The sequence below is a fragment of the Megalobrama amblycephala genome, linkage group LG5 (genome assembly GCF_018812025.1).
Source record: "Megalobrama amblycephala isolate DHTTF-2021 linkage group LG5, ASM1881202v1, whole genome shotgun sequence".
Lineage (NCBI taxonomy): Eukaryota > Metazoa > Chordata > Actinopteri > Cypriniformes > Xenocyprididae > Megalobrama > Megalobrama amblycephala.
In genome coordinates this window covers 21395484-21407855 of record NC_063048.1, presented here as the reverse complement: position 1 = coordinate 21407855, position 12372 = coordinate 21395484, and the positions used below count along the sequence as shown (strand labels likewise).

The window sequence follows — 12372 nt, the reverse complement described above, 5'->3', positions numbered from 1 at the left end:
AAACCATGTCATAAATAGCTTTGTCCTTATTCATACATATTATGTATAATCTTGAAATGTACTGTGGACCTTGTGCATTTTCATTCACATGAAACAAAACCTTGTGAAGAACAGAAACTTATATGAGGAGGAGCCCGTGTTGACTGACACGGTATAAATACATCCATGAGCTTGTACAAAGTGCAGATCACCACTGCTGGAGAGAAAACAACATCTACTAACATCTACCACTGCTGCCCATCATGATGGAGTAAGTTTAAAACAGGGGTGCCCAATCCTGTTCCTGGAGATCTACCTACCTGCAAAGTTTAGCTCCAGCCTTGCTCAACACACCTGTCTGTAATTATGAAGTGCTCCTGAAGATCTTAATTAACTGATTCAGGTGTGTTTTATCAGGGTTGGAGCTAAACTTTGCAGGTAGGTAGATCTCCAGGAACAGGAGTGGGCACCCCTGGTTTAAAATTAATTTATGGAAAAACTGAGATTCATAAAAATACAAATTACATTCTATTCTGTTTCCAATGTTTCATTAAAGCTTTTAATGCTGTAATTTTAAGACTTACATAAAACTTTTAATTTAAGGTTCCTTGCTATGACTTGCCTCCTTCTCTTTAATTGAGGATTTACTGTCAAACAGTTCCATATCCTCGGATCTAAACGTGTCAGCAGTAAATGTCTTCGTAAGGTTAATTTCTCTTTCTAACTCCAGTTCCTCACTGAAAAGCAACCTTGAGAGGCTGGAGTGCCACTTCACATGGGATCTGGGGCAAAATCGAAATGAGCTTCTAAAGATGAAGAGAAACATGGAGGATGTGGACCAGGAAACGTGCACTTGGCCGGTTCACTATTACAACCTGCTGGGCTACATCCATCAGGCTCTTGGCTCCAGCACAGAGGCGCTGATGAACCTGGACAAAGCAGAAAGTGTGATCCAGGGGCAGGGAACAGAAGAGGCTGGAGTTCGGCTGCAGGTCAACAAAGCTAACCTGGCTTGGGTCTACTTCCATTTGGGAGAGATGGAGAAGAGCAAAGAATATCTAGAAGAGGTGGAAAGGCTTCAGCAAATGCATCCTGCTCCACCTGAATGCACTTTACACCCTGAAGTCAGTGGAGAAAAGGGCTGGACGCTGGTGAAGTTTGACTTGTCAAAGAAGCACCAGGCGATTGATTGCTTTAAAATGGCTTTAAAAGCACAACCAGATAAGAAGGAATGGCACAAAGGACTTGCCATGGTGATGAACATGGAATTTGCACAGTCTCAATTCACTCCAGAACAGATTGTAGAGCAACTGAAAATCGCACATGAGAAAGACCCGAATAGTTTGCTCCTTCATGCTCATTACTTACTAAAACTATCTGATCAGGAAAATGTGTCATCAAAAAACATTGAAAGGGAGATGCAAGATTTGCTAGAAAGAACTCTTGAAACTGGAAACCTGGAGGGTTTGCACATTATTCTCAGGTATTATAGTAAAGAGATTTCTTATGATAAAGCTGTTCAAATAGCAGAGAGAGTTCAAGAAAAGTTCCCCTCTTCAGGTTTAGCATCAAAACTTTTGGCAAACAGCTACAAATGGAAGGTTTACAAAATGGAAGGCAGTGAGGAAAAGAAGATTTTTGCTAGGAAAGCCATTAAGCTCTATGAGGAGGCTGTCAGACATAACCCTCACTCATACAAAGCAAAGATAGCCCTTGCATCAATGTACAGATATGTAAACAACATGAATAGATCAGATGAGATTTACCAGCAGCTCCTGTCAGAGATAAAGGATCTTTCTCCTAATAGGCAACAGCATATTTACTACAATTATGCCTATCATCTACGTGACTGTGGACAGTATGATGAATCAATCAAATATCACATGAAAGTAGCAAAAATCCCAAGTGATTCAGTTGACAAACAGAAGAGCATAAATTTTCTTCAAAAAACTGTGAGAAAAGGTAAAAGCCGTCACTGTGAGGAAATTCTGCTTATTCTGAGAAATAATATTTCTAATTAAAATGTCATACTTCATCAAACAAACAAACAAACAAACAAACAAAATCCTTCCATTTGTATAAATTTGCCACAATTCTGAAAATTTTAGTGGAGGTGGGAAAATTTTCTCCCTCTTGAAAACCATTCTGAATCTTCTATAAAACCAAAAAATACCAGGCTTTTTTTGACAAGTTTCAATCTTCATTGGGTCTTTCAATAAAATTTACCTTGTTTTCGGCCTGCACCTCAAGACATTTTTGGCATATAAAGGGACTGAATATATTTGATTCTGTAATTTTGATTACAACAAGTAACATTTAAAGCATGTGATATTGATAATGTTGTGTGGGCTTGACCTACTGTAATTTGATTGGTGATTTTTGCCTATGAAATCCATTGAGCTGTTTGAGAAGTTTGTCAGACATTACCTGAATCTTTTACATGAAAGAAATCCCAAAAAGGACAGATCACAAACAAAGAGTATAAGTCTTTAAAAGTATTATGAGGAGGGGCAGAGACCCTCGCTGCAGCATTTTCTGGAGGGAATTAAGACTTCTGATTATAATGTGCACTAACGCAACAGTCAACTTATAAACAATGTCCCAAAATCATACAAAAATCATTATTGGAGGGTGTTCTCTTTAAATTTCACACTATGCATAATAATGAAGAAATGGTGAAGAAAATTAAGAAAAACATATAAAGGGAACAAATATCTTAATTCCCCAAATAGTGTATGTTATATTTTGTTATGCTAATGGACTGTAGCTTCCACAGTACCTGTTCATTGTTTCCACTGAGATAAAACTACACTTTAGTGTACTGTATAACACTTCTTGGAGCTGGATCATGTGCTTATTGCTTCTGATTATAACTATATTGTTCACAGAAAACACATTCACAAGTGCTTTTCTTTGAGACTTTCATTTCTGAAATGTGGATATATAGAGGTGTTGCTTAAAGTACATGTTTCTGTTTCAAATACAATAATAAACATTTAATTATAAAACACTGTTTTCACTGTTTTCTAATCTTGTTGATTAGGTTTTGACCTGCTCAGACCTGACCTGTTTGACCTGTTGATTTTGTAACTTTGTTTTCAGTGTGCAGTAACATAAAAATAAACACCCTTTTCTCACAAGTTGAGTGCATTTCTTAAGGGAACTTTGTAGCTTGCTGGTGTTTAGTCTGTCCACCTTACCTTTTATGGGGGAATTAAGGTATTTTTGTGAATGTGCAAGACTGATTTATTTTTCTGATTTATTAGCCACTATAGGGAAATAAGAAGAAGAATATCAAAGTGCAGTAAACTGAAAAAATAAGGCACTTGGACGCACTAGACGATTTTCAAATCCTAACCAATTTTAAAACTGTGGGAGACCAGAGACATAATGACAGTTTTAACCAATTTTTAGCATTATAATCCTCTGAATGCACACACTAGATGATTCGACCGCATGAAACAAGATCACACAGAGACTCGCAAGTTCGAATGTGACTTGAGAAGAAAAATGAATGGAGGACAATCGACGTTGTCAGCAGGCTCTCCTGTCACACGTTCTGCTTTACAGTGAAAAACACAATAGAAAAAAATAGGAATATAGGCAAAGTCTATAGATATAGAAAGATGGTTCACTCCTATTAATTATGAATGGGAGAAACTGCAGCGTGCAACATGGCGGAATACATCCAGCCTGTTAGGTCTGAGCAAATCTCTGATTGCTAAAATCATTATTGTGTTACTGCAGCTACCGTTACAAACTCCGGTTCCCATAGAACTGAGACGTGATACGGGTAATCTTCTTTCTCAATACTCCACTTTCATGGCATGTTGTGGATGCCAAGTTTCAGCTACAGAGGGACGCAACATCTGGTAGGTGACACCTGCTCATCAAACATGTTTGATATTTATAATTTGGGATCAGGAACGCTCCGTCTCGATTGGGAGCAGTTAAAGGTGCTCTAAGAGATCCTGGGCGGAGTAACTTCCTGTTGACGTTCAAAGTGTTGTCAAACAAAACAGAGGCTAGCTAGACCCTCCCTCCTCCTCCTCCTCCCCCTCCCCTCCATGCTTCCTGAAACAGTCATGAACGCGCATTTAAAATCATTCTTGTCGTTATTGGCTGGAGCATGTTTATTATGTTTTGTGGTCCAGGCTGCACCAGTTTGTTTTTATTGCCGTACAGAGACCGCGTTTTTTTACAGTGTGTTCAGGGGACAGGCAGCTAGCGGATAGTGAGGAGATGTTTGCTGTATGTGACAAAAAATGTTTTGGCCCAAAAACGCGTGACATCGCTTAGAGCACCTTTAAATGATGATAATGATACCACACAATAGAGGATTTTGTGGACAAAAGATCGTTTGTGATAAGCCTCGAATCGGGCCACAACCCTCAACAACTTGATAATGAAGAGGTTGTCATCATCTAGTGGTCTAATTTTACACTGTTTTTTTTTGATCATTTAGATGTAATGCAGTTAATTTCAGCTTAATAATAGCCTGTTAAAAAATGCATTACATCATGAAGCATGTCACCATTGTTGAGGTTCATATTTCTATGTAAGAGGGTCTATAGCTGAAAAGATACAGTGGTCAACTTGAAGTTTCTACCTACACACCCACTGAAGCTAAACAGGGTTGAGCCCAATCTCTATCTGGATGGGAGACCTTCTTGGAGACTAGGTAGCTGCAGGAAGAGGTGTTAGTGAGGTCAGTGGGTCCTTATGCCCCAGTACAGTTGCAATAAGTTGTACTGTATAAAGGGTGTCACCCTGGTGTAAAATAGTCCATACAGCACATACTGCCCAATGCCTCAGTACAGTCTCCATAAACTGTATTGAATAAAGGGTTAAAATAAACCCCAGAAAATAAGGGGTGTAACCCTGGGGCAAAAACAATCCCTACATTACATACAGTTAGTTAGTTTCACATCACAAATGATAATGTATTTTATTTAGTTCTTACAACTTACATGGAAGCACTCTTTGTTTTTCATTATTATTTTTAATGTTTTTGAAAGAAGTCTCATATGCTCATTAACCCTGCATTTATTTGATAAAAAATACAGAAAAACAGTAATATTGTGAAATATTATTCAAATTTAAAATAATGGTTTTCTATTTTAATATACTTTAAAATATAATTTATTTATGTGATGCAAAGCTGAATTTTAATCAGCCATTACTCCAGTCTTTAGTGTCACATGATCCTTCAGAAATCATTCTTATATGCTGATTTATTATCAGTGTTGGAAACAGCTGTGCTGCTTAATAATGTATATTATTAATATTGTTACTATTGTTTCTATTTCGGAAAGATTATATATTGTTACAAAATATTTCTAACTGCAGAAAGATTTCAATACACGCCATGTTTTAAATGTATGTCTGTAACCTGTGCAGTCTGAATTGGTCAATCCAACTCCCAACAAAGGGTGAATTGTTTATAGCACATTAAAAATTAAATGCAAAAAAATGAACTTTCACTGTTGTTAGTTTCACTCAAACCACCCTTGTTCACATTACTTAAAAAACTCATGTAAGTACATGAACGTAATTTAACTGCATTGTTTCTACTAAAACTGAGTATTGTCAGCTTTACTTAGTAAGTGTTTGTTCAGTCAACCTAACATTGCTGTGTGAAACGCACACATTATTGTTGACATTAACTGTGCAGTGGATCCGTAGTTCCCAGCATGCTTTGCAAGGGACTGCATAGGAGAGTAAATTTAGGGATTAAAGTGTTATTTTATGTGTTTTTCAGTAAAGGGAAAGATGTTGTTAGTTTATGTTAGTGTTTAATGTTCAGTTATGTTGGACATTTAGGGTAGTTTCTGTAATGTTTTTGAATTTTGTGGTTACCATCATGCAGAAGAGTGTCGCCTGTGTTTAGGCTGTGCGCACTCGTATATGAGTGTTTATAGAATGAAGTTCCTGCTCTCAATTCAATTGAGTTTGTGCAATTAGTTATTTTTTGAGTGCTTTTTATTTAAATGATTATTAAAAAAAAAAAAAAAAAAAAATGTGTTCACCTACGTGATTACCTATGTAATCAACATAACATTAAGTAAACTGCACATATAAATATGCACATTCAAATGATCTGTATTTACTCAAAGAAATTTTGTTAGCTTTACTTGAATTTCTTTTGTTCATTCAACTAAATAGTTTTTTGTACAAATTACTCAATATTGTTGCGTGGAACCACTTGACACTTATTTTTTAAGTAAATCCAACAATTCATTTTTTGAGTGCACGTGTGCATACAAGTATGTGCGGTTACAAAAATTTGGTGGTGCGCATACTTTTCTGATGACGAAATTCGCATCACACCAGAGGTGGGGGACTCGAGTCACATGACTTGAGAAGTCGCACATTGTAAGACTTGAGAGATCATTGAGATTACCATCATTGTAATCTTGTAACCGAACAAAATAGACCGTCATTGAAATCTTAAAAGAACTCCACATCGTGACGGTCTAAGAACGTTCTGGGAACGTTACTAGGTGACAGGCTACCCCACTAGAAATTTTACGTTCCTAGAACATTCTCAGAATGTCCACTGGTGTCAAGGACGTTGTCTAGTAACGTTCCCAGTATGTTCACAGACTGTCATGATGTGGAGTTCTTTTAAAGGTTGGGGGACGTTATTTGGTGGACCTTCAGGGAACATTCAGGACTTTCAGGGAATGTTTAGGGGACTATTACTATAGGATGTTCTGTTAACTTCTTAAATGTCCTCTCTGTAATGTTCTTGCGCGACCATAAAATAACCAAAATAGAACATCCCCCTCATATCAGGAACGTTATTAAATGACCAACAGAGGAATGTGTGGGAACGTTCTGTTATGTCCCAAATATCCTCTTTGTAACGTCCTTATGTGACCATAAAATAACTAAAATGGAACGTCCCCCTAAAGTCATATAAGGAACTTTGAACTGCAGCACTTTCAGTACCAAAAGAGGACGCTTTAAGAACGTCCCTTATGTTCTGTAAAGGTTCAGTATTTTTGTCCCCTTTAGAGAAATTTTAAGGAAATGTTGCACAAGGTCACGAGAACTTCGCCTTTAGAACGTTGTTTGCTTTAGATGGCCTCTTGATTCTTGACATTTTAACATTAGTTTTTCTCTGGTTGCTTTAACTGTTTAATGATGGTGATTTAATCATCATGGAGTGTTCTGATTCACTGATCATCTCAAGAGTCGGAACTCTGAATGTGTTTACTGTTAGTTTTTTTTCTTTTAAAAATTGTATCTTTTTTTTTAATTCATTATGCTGACAGAGCTTTGAACAGTGTTTTTCAGACTCACACAGACATCATGAATCAGCGTATGAACCTGTTCAGTCACATTCACCAAAAACAGCGGATTATCTGTGAATCCCAGCTGTCTGATGAAAGTTTGTAAAATTATCCGGTGTAGAACGATCACTTTAGAATCCTTCATATCATCGTTTTAGGAAATTTAAATAAGGAGACCGAGCATATTGTATATTATAACAACCATGTAATATGCATTTGCGTGACGAAGGCATTACTAGCTAATTGTGAAAAGGGCTGTATAACTGTAATGACACTCGAGATTGAGCGAGTGAACCGCTGTAGAGGCGGCGCCACGCTCGGTGCGTCATCGACAGTTATATAGACCTCTTTAGAGCAGACGTCACAATTACGTCACTTGCAGCTGCGCGCGCATAGTGGTTGCAGAAAAATAGCGGTAGCAATTGGAGGAAAATGTGCAAAATCCACAGAATAAGAGAAAAACGTTTTGTTGTGCCTCTGGATGTTGGAATCGGAATGCAAAAAAATATAGTCTTCATTTTTAAAGAAAACCATCGTTGAAAACGTCCTTTGAAGCTAAATGGAGACGTTTCACAGACTGCACTGATGACACCTGCAAGGATTAGTCTACTATTAAAGCAGGAATTTGATGTAAACAGTAAGTCTACATATTATTACAATATTCACATATGCAGTTCAGAGGACATACATACATAGCAGTTACAGCATGAAATAATATTTAAACCTATAACATTTTACATAGATAACTTTTAAACATAGTCTATAAAATTTTTATTTCACAATTCTGACTTTTTTTCTTGCATTTGCGTGTTTATGACTCCCAGTTCGGCCATTATAACTCGCAATTGTGAGTTTATTTCACAATTCTGAGGGGGAAAAAGTCAGAATTGCGGGATAAATTGCAATTCAGAAAACGAGTATAACGAGTTACAGGATAACGAGCATATCTCACAATTCTGTTTTTCTTTGTAAGAAATGTGAGATATAAACTCAGGTTTGCGAGAAATAAAAGTCAGAATTGTGAGATATAAACTCGAAATTAACTTTTTTTTATTCTTTTATTTCGTGGCTTCCATAGACTGCTACTGCTCAACTGTCATTTTCTGCAACCAGGTAGGCTCCGCCCATAAAAAAACGTCATCGCTGTTTGCAAACACCAAATTGGTCTATAGTGTTAGGGGCAGGGCTATGCTCGGGGGACGATGCATCAGACCCCCGTTATATCTCCGCCCAAAAAATCCTGAGCAGAGACTTGGTGAAAAACTGTTTAACGCTCTAACTTCACAATTAAGCATTACACAATTCACAGACTTTGTAATGTGTTTCAGCAATACATTTGTAACATTTATAAAGTGTTTAGAAATAATTCTCAGAATTTACTTTACAGGACTTTAATGTTCTGTTTCTGTTATTTGAGTTTTGTGAGGTTACTATTGTGCTGGAGAGTAGAGTGTGCTTCAGTTAGTGATGATCCAGAAACACTGATGTTCTGTTGCATGTTGCTTTATTTAAAGACAATAACTGTGTAGTTGCTGATGCATTGATACAGCAGTTACTTTAACTGCTTTTGTCAGCTAATAACTTACTGCAAGAGATTTGCATTTTAAAGAAAAGGTTTCATAATAACAATCCAACATAAAATCTCTGTGATTTCCTGTTGCAGTGAAACAGGGTTTGTAATTCAAATGTATGGCACAACACATTACATTCAAATGACATCAGTAATTAATGCTATTTCACAATGATTATAAAATCATCATCTGATCTCGTTTCAGCTTTAAATAAAACAAACATTAGTGTTAAACTTCTGTTAATTCTCAATAAGAACTTCTGTAGATGAATGACAGAAATAAAATCAATCTGGTTAGTAATATGTGAAGCTATAATGCTGTTTGTGGAGTTGTTTAATCCTCCTCTGCTGAGATCTGGAGAGATTTAAAGTCTTCTTTTATCTTCAGTTGATTTCATCAAAGGCTGTGGCTGAAGTCAGTTGTAGACCAAGTGCCATCATTCCACACGACATGTGGCCGGATCTGGGCAGGATCTGGGCCGGCACAAAGTTGCTATCTGGGGAATAACACTTTTATGACACTGAACAGAGTGACCTTTGATCTGAGTGTTTTAAGGACAGTGAGTTTATACACTACTGTTTAAAAGGTTGGGATCAGTAAGATTTTTTTAAAATAAATTTTTACTTTATTCAGCAAGGACACATTAAATTGATCAAAAGTGACAGTGAAGACATTTATACATTGTTAATGTTACAAATGATTTGTTTTTCTAAACAAATTATGTTTTTTGAAACCTTTTCATCCAAAAAAAAAAAAAAAAGAAAAAATTCACACAGCACAACTGTTTTCAACATATATTTCACAATACTGCTCTTTTACTAAATTTATGATTCAATAAATGCATCCTTGGTAAGCATAAGAGGCTTCTTTCAAAAAGATTAAAATCTTACAACTTTTGAAAGGTAGTGTGCATTATAAATACATTGAGCTGTGAATGGAGCATATAGTGCAAAATGATTTTGCAATTGTTATTTCAGCTTTCTGATAAGGTTATCATCATTCAAAGGTTTAATATGTAGATCATTAACAGTCTGCCCTATAATAATAAAGCATATAAATAGCCTTGTAGTTATTCATGCATATTGCATATAATAATTGGGAGGAACTAATCAATCAAAAAAAAAAATAGTAGGGCATGGCAAAAATGGGTTTCCCCAAAAAAATATCATTTAATGAATCAAAGAAAGCTTTTACAAAGTTAAAGGGGGAAAAAAATCAAATCAACTGACTTAGGCCTATAAAAGAGGTCACAGAACAAAACTGAACTCAAATAACTGAAGGCATGACAAACTAATTCATCTGTCCAATGGTACTGGCTAGCGGAACTAGAGAGCAGTGGAAGCAGCACGCTTGCAAACCTCCGATATTCTCCACATAGCCCACATGATGTGTTGCCACATCGTGGGCAATCATAATAATCCTGAAATGTACTGTGGACCTTGTCATGTTTATTTGCACGAAACAAAACCTTGTGAAGAACAGAAACTTATACGAGGAGGAGCCCATGTTGACTGACCTTGTTTTGGAGATAACATTGTTTTCTCCATTATAAATCCGTGAGCTCATACAAAGTGCAGATCGACACTGCTGGAGAGAAAACATCTACAAAACCAGACCACTGCTGCCCATCATGATGGAGTAAGAGTTTAAGATTATTTTATGAAGAAACTTTGTGATTTACGTTGTGGATATTTCTAATTTATAATGTGGATATTTAAGAATCAGAGATACCATGAAAAGGATCATAAAATACAAATTACATTTTTCTGTGCACATCTTGTGTCTATTTGCCTCGTCATGACAACTCACTTGTTGTATTCCTCACTTGTAAGTCGCTTTGGATAAAAGCGTCTGCCAAATGAATAAGTGTAAATGTAATGTAAATGTAAACAGCTCCATATCCTCGGATCTAAATGTGTCCGCAGTAAATGTCCTTGTAAGGTTAATTCTCTTTCTCTGAAACTCCAGTTCCTCACTGAAAAGCAACCTTGAGAGGCTGGAGTGCCACTTCACATGGGATCTGGGGCAACATCGAAATGAGCTTCAGCGTATAAAGATGAAATTGCAGGATGTGGACGAGGAAACGTGCACTTGGCCGGTTCACTATTACAACCTGCTGGGCTACATCCATCAGGCTCTTGGCTCCAGCACAGAGGCGCTGATAAACCTGGACAAAGCAGAAAGTGTGATCCAGGAGCAGGGAACAGAAGAGGCTGGAGTCCGGCTGCAGGTCAACAAAGCTAACCTGGCTTGGGTCTACTTCCATTTGGGAGAGATGGAGAAAAGCAAAGAATATCTAGAAGAGGTGGAAAGGCTTCAAGGAATGCATCCTGCTCCACCTGGATGCACTTTACACCCTGAAGTCAGTGGAGAAAAGGGCTGGACGCTGATGAAGTTTGACTTGTCAACGAAGTGCCAGGCGATTGATTACTTTAAAATGGCTTTAAAAGCACAACCAGATAGGAAAGAATGGCACAAAGGACTTGCCATGGTGATGAACATGGAATTTGCACAGTCTCAATTCACTCCAGAACAGATTGTAGAGCAACTGAAAATCGCACATGAGAAAGACCCGAATAGTTTGTTCCTTCATGCTCATTATTTACTAAAACTGTGTGGTCAGAAAAAGGTGTCATCAGAAAACATTGAAAGGGAGATGCAAGATTTACTAGAAAGAACTCTTGAAACTGGAAACCTGGAGGGTTTGCACATTATTCTCAGGTATTATAGAAAAGAGATTTCTTTTGATAAAGCTATTCAAAAAGCAGAGACGGTTCAGGAAAAGTTCCCCTCTTCAGTTAAAGCATCAAAACTTTTGGCAAACAGCTACAAATGGAAGGTTTACAGCATGGAAGGCAGTGAGGAAAAAGAGATTTTTGCTAGGAAAGCCATTAAGCTCTATGAGGAGATTGTCAGACATAACCCTCACACATACAGAGTAAAGCTAGCCCTTGCATCAATGTACAGATATGCACACAACAGGGAGAGATCAGATGAGATTTACCAGCAGCTCCTGTCAGAGATAAAGGATCTTTCTCCTGATTGGCAACAGCATATTTACTACAATTATGCCTTTCATCTACTGGACTGCAGACAGTATGATGAATCAATCAAATATCACATGAAAGTAGCAAAAATCCCAAGTGATTCAGTTCACAAACAGAAGAGCATGAAGATTCTTCAAAAAACTGTAAGAAAAGGGAGAAGCCGTCACTGTGAGGAAATTCTGCATATTCTGGAGAGAAATAATATTTCTGATTAAAATGTCATACTTCATCAAAAAAACAAACAAACAAACAAACAAAAACCTTCCATTTGTATAAATTTGCCACAATTCTGAAAATTTTAGTGAAGGTGGGAAAATCATACAACAATCATTATAGAGGGTATGCACGTGACGTCACCGTCGACCATTACAACTGCGGTCACGCCCACTGAGTGGCAAAAGACTGAGTGGCAGCATTGGTTTTCAGCGTGAATGTCGCGAAAAACACACAAAACACATCCAAAACGTGAAAGAGCTT

At 37.2% G+C, this 12372-nt stretch overlaps 3 protein-coding genes across 3 annotated transcripts in view; all 3 read left to right on the top strand.

Moving 5' to 3' along the window:
- The first annotated feature begins 169 nt into the window (after positions 1-169).
- Positions 170-3119, top strand: LOC125268215 (interferon-induced protein with tetratricopeptide repeats 1-like). The gene is made up of 2 exons (XM_048190289.1): positions 170-250; positions 710-3119. Exons 1-2 carry the CDS (start codon positions 243-245, stop codon positions 1998-2000), a joined length of 1299 nt encoding a protein of 432 aa, XP_048046246.1. The 5' UTR covers positions 170-242; the 3' UTR covers positions 2001-3119.
- A 7283-nt stretch (positions 3120-10402) lies between these two features.
- Positions 10403-12350, top strand: LOC125268748 (interferon-induced protein with tetratricopeptide repeats 2-like). The gene is made up of 2 exons (XM_048191196.1): positions 10403-10486; positions 10817-12350. The coding sequence occupies exons 1-2, from the start codon at positions 10479-10481 to the stop codon at positions 12108-12110; spliced, it is 1302 nt and encodes a 433-aa protein (XP_048047153.1). The 5' UTR covers positions 10403-10478; the 3' UTR covers positions 12111-12350.
- LOC125268747 (interferon-induced protein with tetratricopeptide repeats 1-like) overlaps positions 10414-12372 on the top strand; it is a 32833-nt gene continuing 30874 nt past the window's right edge. The window contains exon 1 of the mRNA XM_048191195.1: positions 10414-10486. Within this exon, the coding sequence (XP_048047152.1) occupies positions 10479-10486 (8 nt within the window). The 5' untranslated portion in view covers positions 10414-10478. The remainder of the gene's footprint in view (positions 10487-12372) is intronic.